The sequence below is a fragment of the Quercus robur genome, chromosome 9 (genome assembly GCF_932294415.1).
Source record: "Quercus robur chromosome 9, dhQueRobu3.1, whole genome shotgun sequence".
In the NCBI taxonomy this organism is placed as follows: Eukaryota; Viridiplantae; Streptophyta; class Magnoliopsida; order Fagales; family Fagaceae; genus Quercus; species Quercus robur.
In genome coordinates, this window is record NC_065542.1 from 5,712,537 (window position 1) to 5,731,142 (window position 18,606).

Genomic DNA, 18,606 nt, shown 5'->3' on the forward strand with positions numbered 1-18,606 from the left:
TTTCTTTTCTTTTTTGGTCTCATACCTGAATGCATCATTGTTGTCCATTTTCACTTTCTTGGATTTCATTTGATAGAATCATATTTCTGTGTTTGATGTAATGAGATGAAGACACATATGTTAGAATGCACTCACCAGCGGTTTCTCGTTCTTTCCTATCTCACTCACAGTCAGCGGATCCTGAAGTAGTTGCAAGCAGTGGCAGAACAACCATCCTGTGAAAGGTGAGTGTGCCTTTTCTTTTCTTTTCTTTTTTGGTCTCATACCTGAATGCATCATTGTTGTCAATTTTTGTTTTCTTGGATTTCAATTGATAGAATCATATTTCTTTGTTTGATGTAATGAGATGAAGACATATATGTTAAGAATACAATAGACTATATCTAAAATCAAGTAGATCATGCTTTCGTAGAATACTTTGGTTTTGCAATACAACTAGGTACTGTGATTTTAAGATTTTCATAATGGGCCTAATGTATTCCTATTTTTACCCTTAATTGGACCTCTTTCTAACATACAATTTAACAAAATAAAGATGTAGTTAGTCAAGGGTTTTACAATATATGTGTAGGCTGTCAAGCTAAACCATGAAAATATTACTTCTGCTCTCTTTCCTTCTCAGTCTCAATTCTGAAAATTTCTATTTGAAATATTCTAGCAATATTTGTAAGTGAGATTCAGAATTGATATGCTTATGGTAGCTCTGACTATGGTAACTCTGATTGCAAGGATTCTAATTAAGGTGGTTCAGGACTAGTAAGTCACCGTGTTTCTTTCTATTACAAGTATTGCTCGTGGCTTTTTTATTTTTCCTTCTTTTTGGCATATACATACCTGTATTTTTCAATTTTAAATTCAGAATTTGTGTTTATTGCAGCCCCTGATTTAATCTCTGTAGCCTTCTCTCTTTGACTTGTTCCACCAACGGTAACAAAGCATACCCCTCTCTCTCTCTCTCTCTCCCCCTCCCTTTCTGTTCTTCTCTGATGTTCAATTTTCTTCATCTCTTTTTTGAGCTAATCTTTTCTTTGTTGATGTTCAGTTGCCCAAAATCTGCGCACACCAGTGGTTTCTCACTCTTCGCTCTCTCACCCACAGTCAGCGACTCTACAAGGAGTCGCAACCAGTGTTGTCTTTGAAAGGTACATAAGTTTTTTTTTTTTTTTTTTTTTTGACTCATACCAGAATGCACAATTGTTGTCCCTTTTTTTTTCAAGAATGATATATCTGTGTAACTGTGTTTGATGTAATGCAATCAAGACATATATGTTAAAATACAATACGCTATATCATCAACAGAGTAGACCATGGTCCATGGTTTTCTAGCTACCATAATTTTAAGTTTTCCATAATGGGCATAACGTATTCCTGTTTATAGCATTCATTGGATTCATTGTAGGCATGTAGCATACAATTTTACATAATAAAGATGTAGCAAGTAAAACAACTTCTGTTTTAACATATTCTAACAATATATGTTAATGTTGGTATGAATTGATAGGCTTAAATCATGCAATTCTGTTCTTGACAAATTGCCTACATGGTGCTCATGAATGAGTTCCATTGTAATTTAAAAAAAAGAAAAGAAATTTGGCTAATTAATTTAAGCATTCTCTGTTGGGTTTACTTTCTTCTTTTTATAAAATTGTTTGTTTGTTTGTTTGTTTTTTTTTTTGAAATTGTATGTTTTAAATTCTGCTTAGCTTGGGTGCAAATCAATTTGGAAACAGACCCATTTTCTTCAGTTTTTGGTTTTGCTATGAATATTTGTTGGATTTCTTCCACTATTATTTTATTTGGACTTTTCTCCATAATTTTTCATCTTTATATTCCTTCAGGTTTTGCTGGATTTCATATAATTTGTCTAATTGTTTAAGTACTTGGCTTAATATGGGTTAGTTTGGAATCTTGGACTAATGGGGTTAGACAAATGCAAAGACAATAGCTATATTGCCAAAAAAAAATTTTGATCACCTGGGCTACATTTTTAATCCAAATGTATAACTGGCCCACTGCATTTTATATCTATTTGCTATAATGAATCATTAAACAGATAATACAAAAATAAATAAATTAGAAAATTTCACTCAGATTATGGCAGGTTCATGCATTTTGAAGGATGCTAGAGGCTCTCACAATATTTGCTTTGTATGTTTTAGAAGCTTCTAATTACCACAAAATCTGATGCATTTAGATGGTACTTGCAGCTATTACTGGACAGCTTTCATATTGCTGGAGGCACTTTCTTTGTTATATGTCCCAAGATTACTTGTTTAACACACAGAGTAAGCTTAGTCTGGTTGCGATTGGAATTGAAGATATGCTAATTTGGATTACTGAGAAAAGAGAGAAATATTATTTTGCAGGTGCATGAAACTGTACAAGGAAGAAATGGCCCAAAGTTAAATGGTTAAGCTCTTCTAGTTTCTCAAAGTAATTCCAAAGCATGTGTTTAAAGGTTGGCTAACGGTTCACAACAGGTTGTCAACAAAAGATCGAATGTTGTAGTGCTGTGCTAATCTTGATGCTCAGTGTGTTCTTTGTAAAAAGAGAATTCAAAATAGGATCACTTAATTTGTATTGTTCTTTCTTGATGAGGATATGGCGAACCATAATGAGCCGGTGCCTAATAAAAAATCCAAAGTCCAGTTGGCTTGAGATTATGCCCTATGATGAGAAATCCATTGTGTGTAGACTGGTATTGTGGTCTACTGTGTATCATATTTGGTTTCAAAGGAATGCTAGTATTCATCAAGGAAGACTACTTTCTGAAGAGGCTATGGTCAGAATAATCAGGTGGGAAGTGAAGAACAGAGTTGAATGTAACAGTTACTGCAATTCTATTCAAAACAGGAGAACAGTAGCAGTTAATAGTCCTTGTTTCTATTAACTAACAGATTAGGAAATTTCATTTTGTAATGTTTAAGGTGTAGTGTAGGCTGTTTCTGTATTGATGTTGGATTGTTTGGTTGTGTTTTGGACTGATTGTACATCTGTTTCTATTGAAATGAATTGCTCATTCTGTTTCTATTGATTACCATGGAGATATGGAACATGTACTACGGTGTTTACATGCTTGTTGGACATTGAGCATGCTTGGTCATTGGTGTACCATGTATGCTATAAATGGTTAATTTGTCATGTGGGTCAAGGCTCAATCCAGGATTGAATATAATAAAAACAGTACTGCCTAGGCACGCATGCCTGTGAGGCTGATGATGAGTATTCAGCTTTGTTTACTCCATTCTTAAGGCCTTTGTTGATGATGAATTAGCACCAGCATTTGCGTTAAGTGCAGTCCCTTGAATTTGATACATAGATTTCATAGCTTCCTTTTGTGTGACATGTTGGGCTTTTACACAATAACAAGCTTAACGTAACGCTGTCTGAAAGTGCTGCTGGAAGTTTAGTTGTTACATGGGCTTACCTTACAGGCCCGTTGTAGCGTCCTTTTTTTTCTTTTTCTTTTTTTTTTTTTTTAAATGCATTCAAGATCTTGAAGGAGGACAAGAATCCCTGCTTATAGCCATTTGATAGAAACTAGTCTCCGTTACCTAACATCCTCAACCACGAGTCCTCCAATTTATGCAGGTTCTACATTCCTAAATTGTGTTGTAATTTTTTATTTTAAAATAATATATTTCTGGCTTTTAATTAAGAAAAACAATAGTCCCATGGATTTTTTTTTTTTGAGTATATTGATTTCCTCGGAGACATGGAACGTGTACTGCGATGTTTACATGCTTGTTAGACATTGAGCATGCTTAGTCATGTGGTTCAAGCCTCAATCCAGGCTTGAATTTAATAAAAACACTAGTGCCTGGGCATTCATGCCTCATGCCTGATGATGAGTATTTTACTATTCTTAAGGCCTTTGCTCATGATGAAGCACCAGAATTTGAGCTTAGTGCAGCTCTTGAATCTTGATACATAGATTTTATAGCTTCGTTTTGTGTGACTTGTTGGGCTTACACAATTGGTTCGCTATAGTAACGCCGTTTGAAAGCGCTGCTGGAAGTCAAGGTGTTGGATGGGCTTACCTTTAAGGCCTGTTGCAGTGTCCTTTAATTTGATGAATGGGCCTTGTGATGGTGTAAGTGAGAACTATTTAGGATTTTTTTTTTTTTTTGGATAGCTAACTGTTTAGTTTTTGTTTGTTTTTTTGGGTTTTTTTTTTTTTTCCCTCTAAATTATAAAATTTATATCTAGGCTTGGAAAAGATGGAAACAAAACAAACATTAAGAAAGAGATCGTTTGGGAGCAGTTTATTTAGTTGAAACTGAAATTTTTTTGCTGAAAGTACTGCAAATAAATTTAAAAGATAACTGAAATAATACAGTGAGATCCATAAATAATATCAAAAAGTGTAATAAAACTCATAAATAGCAGTAAAAATAAGTTAAATGGTAGAAAAAATGAGCTAAATAGCATAAAAAATAATTAAAAAAAAACTGGCTTTTTATGCTAATGCCAAACGCAACCTAAGACAAATTTCTAACAAGGTTCAAGAGAACTTAACAGAAATTACTAGACAAGAAGACAACCACCAAAATCATGCTTAATTTTAAGTTTGAATCCCTATTTACTGACAAAAAAGAAATTACTCAATTTATATATTTTATATAAAATAAAATTTAAAAATTATCTTTAAAAATAAAAGCACACATTTGTTTAAATTAGATAAGTAAATGGTAATTAAAAATAAAAAATAAAAACCTATAGCAAATGATCTCATTCCACCTTTATTTTGCTCACATTTGCATTTTATATAAGCTTTGGGCCTATGCCTTTAGCACTAGCAGCAGGAACCAACGGTGTGGATCCCACCTTCCGCGTGATGAGATGAGAAGAGAAAATCTGAGTTTTATATGTCTAACAAAAAACAAGAAATTTACTCCATTATTATATACTAAAGTACAAAGAAAATGAATTAAAAACAAGGGCGGCCACACTTTAATAAAGTGAGTTACTTTATAATGAGTTTTTGACATGACTAAGAAAGGAAGACTCTCTCTCTCTCCCTCTCCCTCTCCGCAGTGCGCACAAGACGTTGGTTGCACGTTCCTTTTGACACGATCGGAGCTTCATCGACACCACTGCATTTCTCTAAAATCTATAAGTTTTCAATTACAACTTTTTTTCTTTTTTTTGATTGGCAAACACACACACACAAATCAAAATTCTATAAAAAACACATAATTTGATATTGTTTGATAATATCAAAACACATAACTCTAACAAATTAAATACTTTCCAAAATTTACATGGCATAATATTAAAATTAAGAGGTCAATCAAAAGTAGCGAAAAATTATGAGACATTTATTATAATTTTTTTTAATTTTAAGAAATCATTTATTATTGAACTATATATTCTACTATTAAAATAAAATACAATGTATCAAGATTCTAATGGAAGATTTAAATATAGAATGAAATTAACTTAATTTTAACTAAGAAATAGTATATATTAAAATTATAACGTTCAAAATTTGTTTGACTTCAAAAGTTTATATATCAAAATATTATGAGGTTAATTAAAAGTAAAAAAAATTTTTGATTATACATATAATTGTAAAGAGACATGTTTATCTTTTGATTAAATTGAAAATTGATTTTCTCAAAATTTTGGGCAATTTTGATTTTGTTTACTATGATTGCTTTTGAATTTGCTCTGTTTTGTCCATATACGTTAAAGAGGTTGCTGTTAAATTCCACCTATGACTGTAATATGTGACAGTTGGTCCAATGAAAACATGCCATGTAATTAGATTGTGCCACGTCACTTATATAGTCTAGAAACAAAATTAAAATATTATATAACAAATAAATAAATAAATTCTTAAAACTATTTTCTCGACATCCTCATCAATTTTTTTTTTTTTCAAATTTTTTTTTTTTTAATCAAAGGTGAAGAATTGTGGTTGCCAATATTCTTGTTGTCGGTTTCGATTTACTGGCCTGCTTTCTTGTGATGGTGTAAGTGAGAACTGTTTAGTTTTTGTTTGTTTATTTTGGGTTTTTTTTTTTTTTTTTTAAACTCTAAATTATAAAATTTATATCTAGGCTTCAAAAAGATGGAAACAAACAAATAAACAAACAAACAAACAAAAAAAAAAAAAAAAAACACATTCTAAGATGAATTTCCAACAACGATTGAGAGAACTTAATGTCTATTTCAGAACAACTTATCTAGCTTTCTGTTGAAAACTTTTTATTATAAATGTGCTAAAGTATACTTGTATTTTGAAAAAAAATTGAAAATTTGAGAAAATGAAGAAAAAAGTGAGGTTTTAAAATGCTAATATAAAAGCTAAAAGTGGAGATTATAAGCTAACTTAGGTATTGTTCCTTAGGTCTCCCCTTAAAATTCTGTCACGTGGCTTTTTTCTTATGGGATGAAAGTGTATTTTTTTAGTTAAGTAACCACATGACTAAATTTTAAGAGTAGAATCTAAGGAACAGTACTTAAGGTATATATAAGTTTTGTCCTAAGAGAAAAATATCATACAAATAGATAACCATCAAAGTCATGCTTAATTTTGAGTTCAAATCCCTATTTATTCACAAAATAGAAATTAATTAATTTATTTATTTTATATACAAGAAAATTTATAAATTATTTTTTAAAATAAAGGCACACATTTGTTTAAATTAGATAAGTAAATATTATAAAGAATAAACTATAGCAAGTTATCTCATTCCACCTTCATTTAGCTCACATTTGCATTTTATTTAGCTTTGTGTCTTTGCCTACAGCAGGAACCAACGTGTGGATCCCACCTTCCGCGTGAGAAGCTGAGTTTTATCCACTTCAAAAACAAGGCCAGCCACACTTTAAATAAGCTCTTGACTTGACTCTCTTTCTCTCCCTCCCTCTCTGCGCACAAAACGTTGCACGTTCCTTTTGAACCAGCAATTACACGATCTCCAAAATCTGTAAGTTTTCACATGTCACACGCATCATTCTCTTTTATTTCCTCTCCTTTAATTTCACACTTTTTTTTTCCTAAATAGTTTTCATTTTACTCCTTATTTATTACTAATTTTTACTTAAAAATTAATTGAATGAAATTTTGATGAGTATCTATAATTCTATATTGTGATTCAAGGTTTACTTGTAAACTTAGATCGGCTTTCATGGATTCAAATAGCCCATCTTCTTCCTTTTCTTCTGGCCGTAAGTGGAAATATGACGTATTTTTAAGTTTCAGAGGTGAAGATACTCGCAAGAGTTTTACAGATCATCTTTACACTACTTTGAAACAAAAAGGAATTTTCGCCTTTAGGGACAACGAAGAACTCGAAAGAGGCAAACCTATTAAACCTGAGCTTTTAGAAGCAATAGAAGAATCATTGTATGCTATTGTCATTCTCTCGAAAAATTATGCATCCTCAACATGGTGCTTGGATGAACTTGTAAAGATCGTGGAATGTAAAGATAAAATAGGGTTAATAGTTCATCCCATTTTCTATGATGTGGAACCATATGAAGTGCGAAAACAAACAGGATTTTATGCACAAGCCTTTGTCAAACATGAAAAAGAGAATATAGATAAAGTTCAAAAGTGGAGAGCTGCTTTGAAAGAAGTGGCCAATCTCTCTGGTTTGTCTTTGCATGATAGGTAAATTATGCTAACAACATTATTTCCATTGAATATATTAAATTGTTGTCTGCATTGACATATGCTAGATTTATTTTGTAACTAGTTGTTGTTATGATGTGATTCTAATGCATTTGTCATGACAAAAACCACATTCATTTTTGGTTGTGGATTTGTCCCTTTGACATGTGTATTTTTTGGGTCCTAATCTAATCTTGTGTGAATTAAGAAAATTAATTAAGAATTTTAATCAATTTGCAGAAAATATTATCAACAAATTCACCAAGTCAAGATATCAATCACACAAGAACATAGAGATTCTCAATATAAATACAACAATTGAGGGGTAGTTCTTTTAGATTTGGGTTTACCTTGACATGTAAGGCTGAAAGGTTTGCTTAGGTTAGTTTATTTAGCAAATAAGTCAAGTTCATGCAAGCTTAATTTTAGGTTCAATTATAAATAATCCGAATTCAAATATGATAATTCATTTATAGACAAACTCATGAGTATGAGACTTGATTTAAGCATATATTATATTATGTGTCTATGTATATACATATACAAAAATATACTTATATAGGTTTGAGATTGGATTGAGTAAGTTCATAAAATGGTTCAAATTATTGTTTGTAATTTATTGATAATATAAATAATCTAATTTGTAATAAAAATTACATATATTTTTTTAACAATACAAGATTAGTGAATTCAACTTTTATAAGTTTATAAACAAAATAAGTCTATCTAACTAACTCAAATAGTATAATTTCAACCATAATTTAGATATTAATTATCAGAACAAATTTGTAAATTGGTAGCAAAAAATTTAGTTATAGCATTTATTCTATAAGAGTAAAGAATAAGTTAATTAATAGAGCTTGAACATGTAATATATTTTCAATAAAATTAAATGAATAATCCTAAGCTATTAATGCTCTCGTCTCATTTACAAGTCTATTATTATTTGTTAGAATTATTATTATTATTATTATTACACAAAAATGAGTCTTTGATGATTGTAACTTATTACTATCTTCTCTTTGATTTTATACAAAAATTATTATTTCTCCTTCATTTTCTAATTATCAAAGTGGATTAATTTGAATTTTAAACAATTTACACCAAATTTACACATTGACTCAAATTCCCTCAAACAAATTAATGAATTTAATACGAATAAGACAACTAACTTTTATTTAACCAAATTCAAGCTTGCGTGCCCTTATCTCCAACCAATTTTGTGTATCCACTAAATGTCATCTTCTCTTGAATTAAGTTATAGAAATTTAAACTTTGATGCTATTTTCTTTCTTAAAAAAAAAAAAAACTTTGATGCTATTTTGATGTAAATCTAGGATAGCATATATAATAAGTGCATTCATATAAATAATACTCTAGAAAATAGAATATATCCACACAAGGCTATGATAATTAGCGTAACTTTGAAGATTACATGTTTACATCCTAAATAGTACTATATTATATAAACTAAAATCCACCATTAGTGATGCAGATTACCATCTCATAATTTACTCTTACAAATAAATGACACTCTAAAACTAAAAATAGTGCCACTATTGACTAATGACTATACTCAACAAAAACAAAATTTCTATTCACACACAAAGGCTTTTTAAAATCCTAAAAACTACCGTGCATCTTTCCGCTTCCCAACACAATCGCACTATTATTCCTCATATGAGAGGACCACTTTGATCAGAAATCCCTTTTTGAACAAAATTTATTAGCTATATAGCCCTGAACCTTTAACAGCATTGTTTATATATAAGCAGTAACTCATTAATATGTTTTCAGTGATATTGGATTATTAATCTTATGTAGAAATTATTTCATTTACTTAGTTCTCTTCTCAATTAAGATTTAATAGAATTTTAGGCTACTTTACAACAAAACTTAAAACACCAAATTTCTGATTTTTTTTAGGGGTGAGGGTGTATTGGGTCATTGGGTGGTTCAATCATATTTGCTTAATTGTCTTTCTTCTTTGCAGGTATGAGTCAGAATTTATCCAAGATATTGTGGAATCCATATCACATAAATTGAGATATCGATTCCCAAAAGATACCAAAGGATTAGTTGGAATAGATTCCCGAGTGGAGGATTTGATGTCGCTTTTAGCTATAGGATCAAATGATGTTTTCTTTGTCGGGATTTGGGGAATGGGTGGAATTGGTAAGACAACTCTTGCAAGAGTTGTTTATGAGATGGTTTTAAGTGAATTTGAAGGTCATTGTTTTATTGCTAATGTTAGGGGTGAATCTGAAAAATGTGGGTTACTTCCATTACAACAAAAACTTATTCGTGAGATTTTGATGGAGGAAAGTGTGAATATAAGGGATGATTATGATGGAGTTGATATGATCAAGAATAGGTTGTGTCATAAAAAGATTCTTCTTGTTCTTGATGATGTAAATCAATTCAATCAACTAGAAAAGTTAGTCGGGGACTCTAAATGGTTTGGTCAAGGTAGCAGAGTCATCATAACAACAAGAGATGAACATTTGATAAGACATAAAGTAAATAGTATATATGAGGCTCAAGGAATGAATGATATTGAGGCTCTTCGTCTTTTTAGTTTGAAAGCCTTCAAAGAATATGATCCACCCAAAGATTATCTATCCTTGTCCACATCTTTTATAGATTATGCTAAAGGTCTACCTTTAGCTATTGATGTTTTGGGTTCTTTTTTGTACGATAGAAGTAAGGAGGAATGGGAGGGTACGTTAAATAGGCTCAAAGAATATCCTAACAAAAAAATTATTGAAATACTTGAAATAGGTTTTGATGGACTTCAAGGTACAGAAAAAGAAATATTTCTATATATCGCATGTTTCTTCAATATGAAGGCAAAAAATTATATAGTAGAAATACTAGACTATCTTGGCCTTCACCCTAAAATTGGATTAAAGGTTCTCATTGAAAGGTCTCTCTTAAAATATTATGAAAATAAATATTGGATGCATGACTTACTACAACAAATGGGACAAGACATGGTTCGTCGAGATTGTCCTCTAGAACCTGAAAAGTGGAGCAAATTATGGCTATATAAGGACATTCGCAGTGTGTTGATGAAAAATATGGTAAGAGATTGTTTATAGAATATACCTTATCATGTTATTCAAAGAAGTTGAAATTTGAACAACTCTAGTAAACATATATCTTGCAACTAACTCATTTCTTTTTCTTTATTATTAGGAAATGGAAGCAGTTCAAGGACTTGTCCTTCAATTTGGTGAACTATATAACTCAGAAAAGGCACATTGGAATCTTGAAGCCTTTCCAAAGATGCCTAACCTTAAATTGCTTATAATTCATGATGTTCAACTTCTACACGGTCCCAAACATCTTTCTAACAACTTAAGATTTCTTGATTGGAGTGGGTATCCTTCAAAATCGTTGCCATCGAATTTTCAACCAGTTGAGCTTGTTGAACTTCACTTGTTGCATAGCAAAATTGAATGGCTTTGGAAAGGAACAAAGGTAAGATTGTTATTTAAGTATTTTGATACAACTTTGTTTTTAAGTTTTGTTAAATCTAACTCTTCCATTGTATATTTTGGCTTTTAACAGTATTTGGACAAGTTAAAGCTCATCAAATTGAACAATTCCTTAAACCTCTTTGCAACCCCTGATTTCACCGGAATTCCCAACCTTGAGAAATTAGTTCTTGATGGTTGTATAAAGTTACATGAGGTTCACCCATCTATTATGTTTCTTAAAAGGCTTACTCTTCTTGATCTAGAAAACTGCAAAAGCCTTAGAAGTCTTCCAAGCAAGTTTGAAATGGAGTCTCTTGAAATTCTCATTCTTTCTGGCTGTTCAAAAATCAAGAGAATTCCAGAATTTATGGTAAATATGAAACACGTATCAAAACTTCACTTAAATGGCACTGCTATTACGAAACTTCCCTCTTCAATTGAACATTTGACTAACCTTGATTCATTGCATTTAAGAGATTGCAAGAATCTTGTGTGTCTTCCCAGTATCATCTATAGCTTCAAGTCACTTAAAGATATTAATTTGGCTGGATGCTCGAAGCTTGACGGTCTACCGGAGAAGCTGTGGAATGTTGAAAGTCTAGAGAAGCTCAATGCGAGTGGAATTACTTTAAGAGAGCCGCCTTCCTCTGTTGTTACGTTAGAGAATCTTAAAAAACTATCTCTTCAGGGATGTAAAGGGCCACCACATAAACTATGGAAAAATCTGTTCTCCTTAAATTTAATGCCAAGAAGAAGCCTAAATCCTGTGAGCTTGTTGTTGCCTTACCTTTTGAGTATGGGTTCTTTAAAGAAATTGGACCTGAGTGACTGTAATCTTGAAACAATCCCTAATGATATTGGAAACTTATCCTCTATAACCAAATTAAATCTAAGTGGAAATCACTTTAGTTCCCTTCCTGAAAGCATGGTGCAACTATCTAAATTGGAGCGTATTGAATTATTCAATTGCACAAGACTTCGTTCATTGCCACAATTGCCATCAACGTTTTCTGTGGTTGAAGCAAATAATTGTGACTCATTGGAAATGTTTCCAAATGGATTTAAATCATTTAAGTTTTTTAGAAGGCTTTCCCTCATCAACTGCTTCAAATATGTTGGTCAGAGTGACATGTCCTCTAATATGCTGGGAATGCTTTTGAAAGCTTATGAGGTCTCTCTCTCTCTCTATATATATATATATGTGTGTGTGTGTGTGTGTGTGTGTGTGTGTGTGTGTGTGTCAATTCTGAATATCATGGTTTGTATGTTTCAGAAAATCTACAAGAAATCTATAGGATTCCATAACAACGGTGCCTTTACTTCTGTGATTCTTGGGAGTGAAATTCCGAAATGGTTTACACATCAGAGTGAGGGGGATACAGTCAGTGCACAAGTTACTCATCAAAACGAAAATAAGTGGATTGGAATTGTTGTGTGTGTTGTGCCTATGCCATGCCTCAATTGTGAGAGTCTTTTGCATTGTGTAATTCTATCCAATGAACATCGTGTTTCACAGTTTTATATAGGCTATTGCCCTAGGTTTGTTAAGATTAAATTAGATCACCTTTGGTCATCCTATATACCCTCTCAAGCATTTAGTGAGAATGAGAGAGCAGTATTGGGTCAAATTGATGAGAATGGATTCATACAGATGAAGCTTAAATTTCTATGGGATTCCAAGATTAAGAAATGTGGGTTTCGTGTAGTATATGAACAAGACATTGAAGACATCAGAGAAATAATATCAGCTCAATCCAGCAGCAACACCTTCATCACTCCTTACGAGGGTTTGGTTGTTCATCACAATTCAACAGAAGGAATCAAATTGAAGCGAAGCCGTGGTGAATATGATGGAGAAGGCAGCTCTAACAATGTCCTACACTCAAAGAGGATTGAAAGATAGAGAATTAACGTATAGGCTCATGCTAAATCTAATCGCAAGGATTCTAATGAAGGTAAGTCATCTTTACAAAGACTCTGTAGCTTCCTATTGGGCCTGTGGTAACAATTTTTTTTTTCCTTTTCTTTTCTTTACAGAGAAAGTAGGCCATGATACAAAGAACTCTTCCTTGTCCACAATATTGTTTACAGGACATCTATAGTCTATGAGTTTTTTTTTGGTCAAAATGTCATTGCCATTACTAGTTTCTTAAACCTCTTAGTGTTTAGCTTACTATGTCATTTTCATTTTACCACCTTGTACAAATTTTTCCTTAAAAGAATAAATCCCAATTTTTAATTAACTAGTTTTGAATTTTTTTTGATAATAAGTTAGAAGGAAATTTAATCCAGATCAACCATATATACATCACTTGCTTGTTTTATTTTAAATTATTAAAGTTTTTTGTTTTTGTTGTTTAATTACACAAAATTCTTATTGACTTTCTATTAGTTTTTGTGGAAAGTTAACGCACATCAACCATTGTATTTTCTTTGTTGACTGTTGAGTATATTTGCACTCACCAGCAATTTCTCATACTTCCCTCTCTCACTCACCGTCAACGGCTCCTGAAGTAGCTACAAGTAGTGGCAAAACAAACTGTGAAGGTGAGTGCTTTTTCTTTTCTTTTTTGGTCTCATAACTGAATGAATCATTGTTGTCCATTTTTGTTTCCTTGGATTTCATTTGATAGAATCATATTTTTGTGTTTGGTAATGAGATGAAGACACATGTTAGAATGCACTCACCAGTGGATTCTCATTCTTCCTCATCTCACTCATAGTCAGCAGCTCCTGACGTAGTTGCAAGTAGTGGCAGAACAATTGTCCGTGAAAGGTGACTGTGCCTTCTCTTTTCTTTATTGGTCTCATACTTGAATAAATCATTGTTTTCCACTTTCGTTTTTCTTGGATTTCATTTGATAGAATCATATTTCTTTGTTTGATGTAATGAAATGAAAACATATATGTTGTCGGTTGTATCTAAAATTGAGTAGATCATGCTTTTGTAGAATACTTTGATTTTGCAATACAACTAGCTACTGTGATTTTAAAATTTTCATAATGGATCTAATGTATTCCTATTTATACCCTTAGTTGGACTCTTTCTAACATAAAATTTAACAAAGTAAAGATGTAGTTCGTCGAGGGTTTTCCAATATAAGTGTAGGCTGTCAAGCTGAACCTTGAAAATATGTTTACGAAAAAAAAAAAAAAAATATTACTTTTGATCTCTTTCCTTCTCAGTCTCAGTTCTGAAAGCTTGTATTTTACATATTCTTACAATATATGTAAGTGAGATTTGGAATTGATATGCTTAACTCATGCAAATAAATTCTTGACAGATTACCAACATGGTGCTCGTGAAGATATTTGATTTTAAATTTTTTTTTTTTTTTTTTTTGAGTATATTGATTTCCTCAGAGACATGGAACATGTACTGCGATGTTTACATGCTTGTTAGACATTAAGCATGCTTAGCCATGTGGGTCAAGCCTCAATCCAGGCTTGAATATAATAAAAACACTAGTGCCTAGGCATTCATGCCTCATGCCTGATGATGAGTATTCTACTATTCTTAAGGCCTTTGCTCATGATGAAGCACCAGAATTTGAGCTTAGTGCAGCTCTTGAATCTTGGTACATAGATTTTATAGCTTCGTTTTGTGTGACTTGTTGGGCTTACACAATTGGTTCACTGAAACAAGCTTAGTAACGCCGTTTGAAAGCGCTGCTGGAAGTCTAGTTGTTGGATGGGCTTACCTTTGGGGCCTGTTGCAGTGTCCTTTAATTTGATGAATGGGCCTTGTGATGGTGTAAGTGAGAACTATTTAGTTTTTTTTTTTTTGTTGATAACTAACTGTTTAGTTTTTGTTTGTTTATTTGGGTTTTTATTTTCCCTCTAAATTATAAAATTTATATCTAGGCTTGGAAAAGATGGAAACGAAACAAACATTCTAAGAAAGAGATCGTTTGGGAGCAACTTATTTAGCTGAAATTGAAATTTTTTTGTTAAAAGTACTGTAAATAAAATTAAAAAAATAGCTGAAATAGTACAATGAGATCCATAAATAGTATCAAAAAATATAATAGAACTCATAAATAGTAGCAAAAATAAACTGAATAATAGAAAAAAAAAAAAAAGCTAAATATTAAAATAAAATAAAAAACTGGCTTTTTATGCCAATGCTAAACGCAACCTAAGACAAATTTCCAACAAGGTTCAAGAGAACTTAACAGAAATTACTAGACAAGAAGACAACCACCAAAATCATGCTTAATTTTAAGTTTGAATCCCTATTTACCGACAAAAAAAGAAATTACTCAATTTATATATTTTATATAAAATAAAATTTAAAAATTATTTTTAAAAATAAAAGCACACATTTGTTTAAATTAGATAAGTAAATAGTAATAATAATATATATATATATATATATATATATATATATATATATTTATAGCAAATGATCTCATTCCACCTTTATTTTGCTCACATTTGCATTTTATATAAGCTTTGCACCTTTGCCTTTAGCACTAGCAGCAGGAACCAACGGTGTGGATCCCACCTCCCACATTGTTTACAGGACATCTATAGTCTGTGAGTTTTTTATTTTTTTTGTTCAAAATGTCATTGCCATTACTAGTTTCTTAAACCTCTTAGTGCTTGAAGCTTACTATGCCATTTTCATTTTACCACTTTGTTCAAATTTTTCCTTAGAAGAATAAATCCCAATTTTTAAATAACTAGTTTTGAATTTTTTTTTTATAATAAGTTAGAAGGAAATTTAATGCAAATCAACCATATATACATCACTTGCTTGTTTTATTTTAAATTTTAAAATTTTTTGCTTTTGTTGTTTACATCAAATTCTTATTAACTTTCTATTAGTTTTGGTGGAAAGTTACTGCAAATCAACCATTGCCTTTGTTTTGTTGAGTATATTAGCCTCAACTGCTCTATATTTATTTACACTTACCAGCAGTTTCTCATTTTTCCCTATCTCACTCATAGCCAGTGGCTCCTGAAGTAGTTGTAAGCAGTGGCAAAACAATCGTCTGTGAAAGGTGAAACTTTTTTTTTGGTCTCATACCTAAAAGCATCATTGTTGTCCATTTTCGTTTTGTTGGATTTCATTTGATGGAATCATATTTCTATACTTGATGTAATGAGAGGAAGACACATATGTTTGAATGCACTCACCAGCGGTTTCTTATTCTTCCCTCTCTCACTCATGGTCAACAACACTTGAAGTAGTTGCAAACAGTGGTAGAACAACAGTCCCGTGAAAGGTGAGTGTTCCTTTTCTTCTCTTTTTTGGTCTCATACCTGAATGCATCATTGTTGTCCATTTTCGTCTTCTTGGATTTAATTTGATAGAATCATATTTCTTTGTTTGATGTAATGAGATGAAGACATATATGTTAGAATACAATAGGCTTCATCTAAAATTGAGTAGATCATGCTTTTGTAGAATAATTAGATTTTGCAATACAACTAGCTACTGTGATTTTAATGTATTCCTATATATACCCTTAGTTGGAATTGGTATGCTTAGCTCATGCTACTGTATTCTTGACATATTGCCACAAGGTACATGTGAAGATATTTGACTATAAATTGTTTTTACTGAATTTTGGCTTATTCACTTAAGCTTTCTTTTTTGAGTTCTATTTTTTTATTTGTATTATTATTATTTAAATACTTAGCTAGGGTGTGAATAAATTTGGAAAAATACCTATTTTCTTCTGCTTTTGGTTTTGCTATGAAATAACAGGTTTCTTCGGCATTTATTTTATTTGGACTCTCCTCCGTGATTTTTCACCTTCTTATCCCTTCTTGTTTTGATGGATTTCAATTATTATGTACTTGGCTTAATTTGAATTAGTTTTGAATCTTGGACTAATGGGGTTAGATAATTGCAAAGACATTGGTTGTGTTGTTTAAGAAATAAAGAAGGTCTTGCTTCTAACTTTGGTTCTGCTGCAGTTTGAATCTGAATGAGTAACTCCCCTGCTGCATTTTATGTCTATTTACTGTAAGAAATCTTTAAATCAATAAATACATAAATAAATAACTTAGAAGCTCTAATTCTGTTATGGCAAGTTAATGCATTTCAATGGCATGCTAGAGGCTCTCACATTATTTTCTTTGTATGTTATAGTGGCTTCTAAATGCCACAAAATCTTATGCAATTAGATGGTACTTGCAGCTTTTATTAGGTAGCTTTTCATATCACTAGAGGCACTTTCTTTGTTATACGTCCCTAGATTGCTTGTTAACATCCAGAGTAAGCTCAGTCTATTTGAGATTGAAAGTGAAGATAGTCTAATTTGGATTACTGAGTGAATGGAAAAACATTCTTGTGCAGGTGAATGGAACTGTATAAGTAAGAATTGCCCCAAGATTGAATGGTGAAGATCAGCATTTGGTTTCCCAAAGTAATTCCAAAACAAGTGTTTATAGGTTGGCTAAGGGTTCACAACAGATTGTCTACAAAAGATCGAATGTTTTTGTGATATGCTAATCTTGATGCTCAAAGTGTTGTTTGTAAAAGAAGAATTAAAAGTATAGACCACTTATTTTGTGATTGTTCTTTCTTGATGATGATATGGTGAACCATAATGAGCTACTGCCTAAAACCCAAAGTTCTATTAGCTGATTATGTTCTATGATGAGAAATCACTTGTGTCTAGACTGGCATACTGTGTATCATATTTGGCTTCAGAGGAATGCTAGTATTCATCAAGGAAGACTATTTTCTGAAGAGGCTATGGTTAAAATGAACATGTGGGAAGTGAAGAACAAAGTTGAATGTAGCAGTTATTGCAATTCTGTTCAAATCAAGAGAATATGTTGTCTTTGGGGCTATTTGATGTTCTGTATTTCAAAATAGTAGCAATTAATGGTCCTTGTCTCCTTGAACTAGCAGATTTGGAAATTTCATTGTAAAGTTTATGGTGCAGTGTTGACTGTTTCTGTATTAGTGTTGTATTGTTTGGTTGTATTTTGAACTGATTGCACATTTGTTTTGTTTTTGTTTTTTTTTTTTTTTCTTCTTTAAATGAATTGCTCATTCATCAAAAAAAGAAGACTGCTTTTCTTCATAGATGTAGCTGCAGTCTTTGTTATTTCTGAAATGGCACATTTAAGCTAGAAAAATTGGATTTATGCATTCATGATCTTGGAGGAGGACAAAAATACCTGTTTAGGCGTTTGATAGAAACAAGAGTCTCCATTCTCTAACATCTCCAACCACGAGTCCTCCAATTTTTGCAGGCTGTACTTTTATAAACTATGTTGTAATTCCTTATGTTCAAATAATATATTTCTAGGTTTTAATTTCAAAAAAAAAAAAAAAAAAAGACTCTTAGCATTTTCTTTTTCATTTGCCAAAAAAGAAGTTAGGATTTAGATTTTCATGCCTGTGATAAATGAACGAGATATATATGTAATTTCATCAAATGCTAAATTAATATTGTACAACAACATTATTTGTTTATGTCACATTAATGTGCAATCATGTCAAGCTAAATAAGAAATCTATAATTTTCATTTCAA

At 31.5% G+C, this 18,606-nt stretch overlaps 1 protein-coding gene across 6 annotated transcripts; it reads left to right on the forward strand.

Moving 5' to 3' along the window:
* Positions 1 to 6,863: 6,863 nt before the first annotated feature.
* On the forward strand, positions 6,864 to 18,061 carry LOC126700257 (TMV resistance protein N-like). Of its 6 annotated transcripts, none has more exons than XM_050398314.1 (9): positions 6,864 to 7,624; positions 9,618 to 10,707; positions 10,823 to 11,107; positions 11,198 to 12,277; positions 12,380 to 13,061; positions 13,144 to 13,882; positions 16,060 to 16,112; positions 16,252 to 16,337; positions 17,417 to 18,061. In XM_050398314.1, the coding sequence occupies exons 1-5, from the start codon at positions 7,140 to 7,142 to the stop codon at positions 13,007 to 13,009; spliced, it is 3,570 nt and encodes a 1,189-aa protein (XP_050254271.1). In that variant the 5' UTR covers positions 6,864 to 7,139; the 3' UTR covers positions 13,010 to 13,061; positions 13,144 to 13,882; positions 16,060 to 16,112; positions 16,252 to 16,337; positions 17,417 to 18,061. The 6 variants fall into 6 exon arrangements, with proteins under 6 accessions (XP_050254271.1, XP_050254270.1, XP_050254269.1 ...); XM_050398313.1 differs by having other exon boundaries at positions 13,144 to 13,653; positions 13,767 to 13,882; positions 16,060 to 16,337; XM_050398312.1 differs by having other exon boundaries at positions 13,144 to 13,653; positions 13,773 to 13,882; positions 16,060 to 16,337.
* The last annotated feature ends 545 nt before the right edge of the window (positions 18,062 to 18,606 follow it).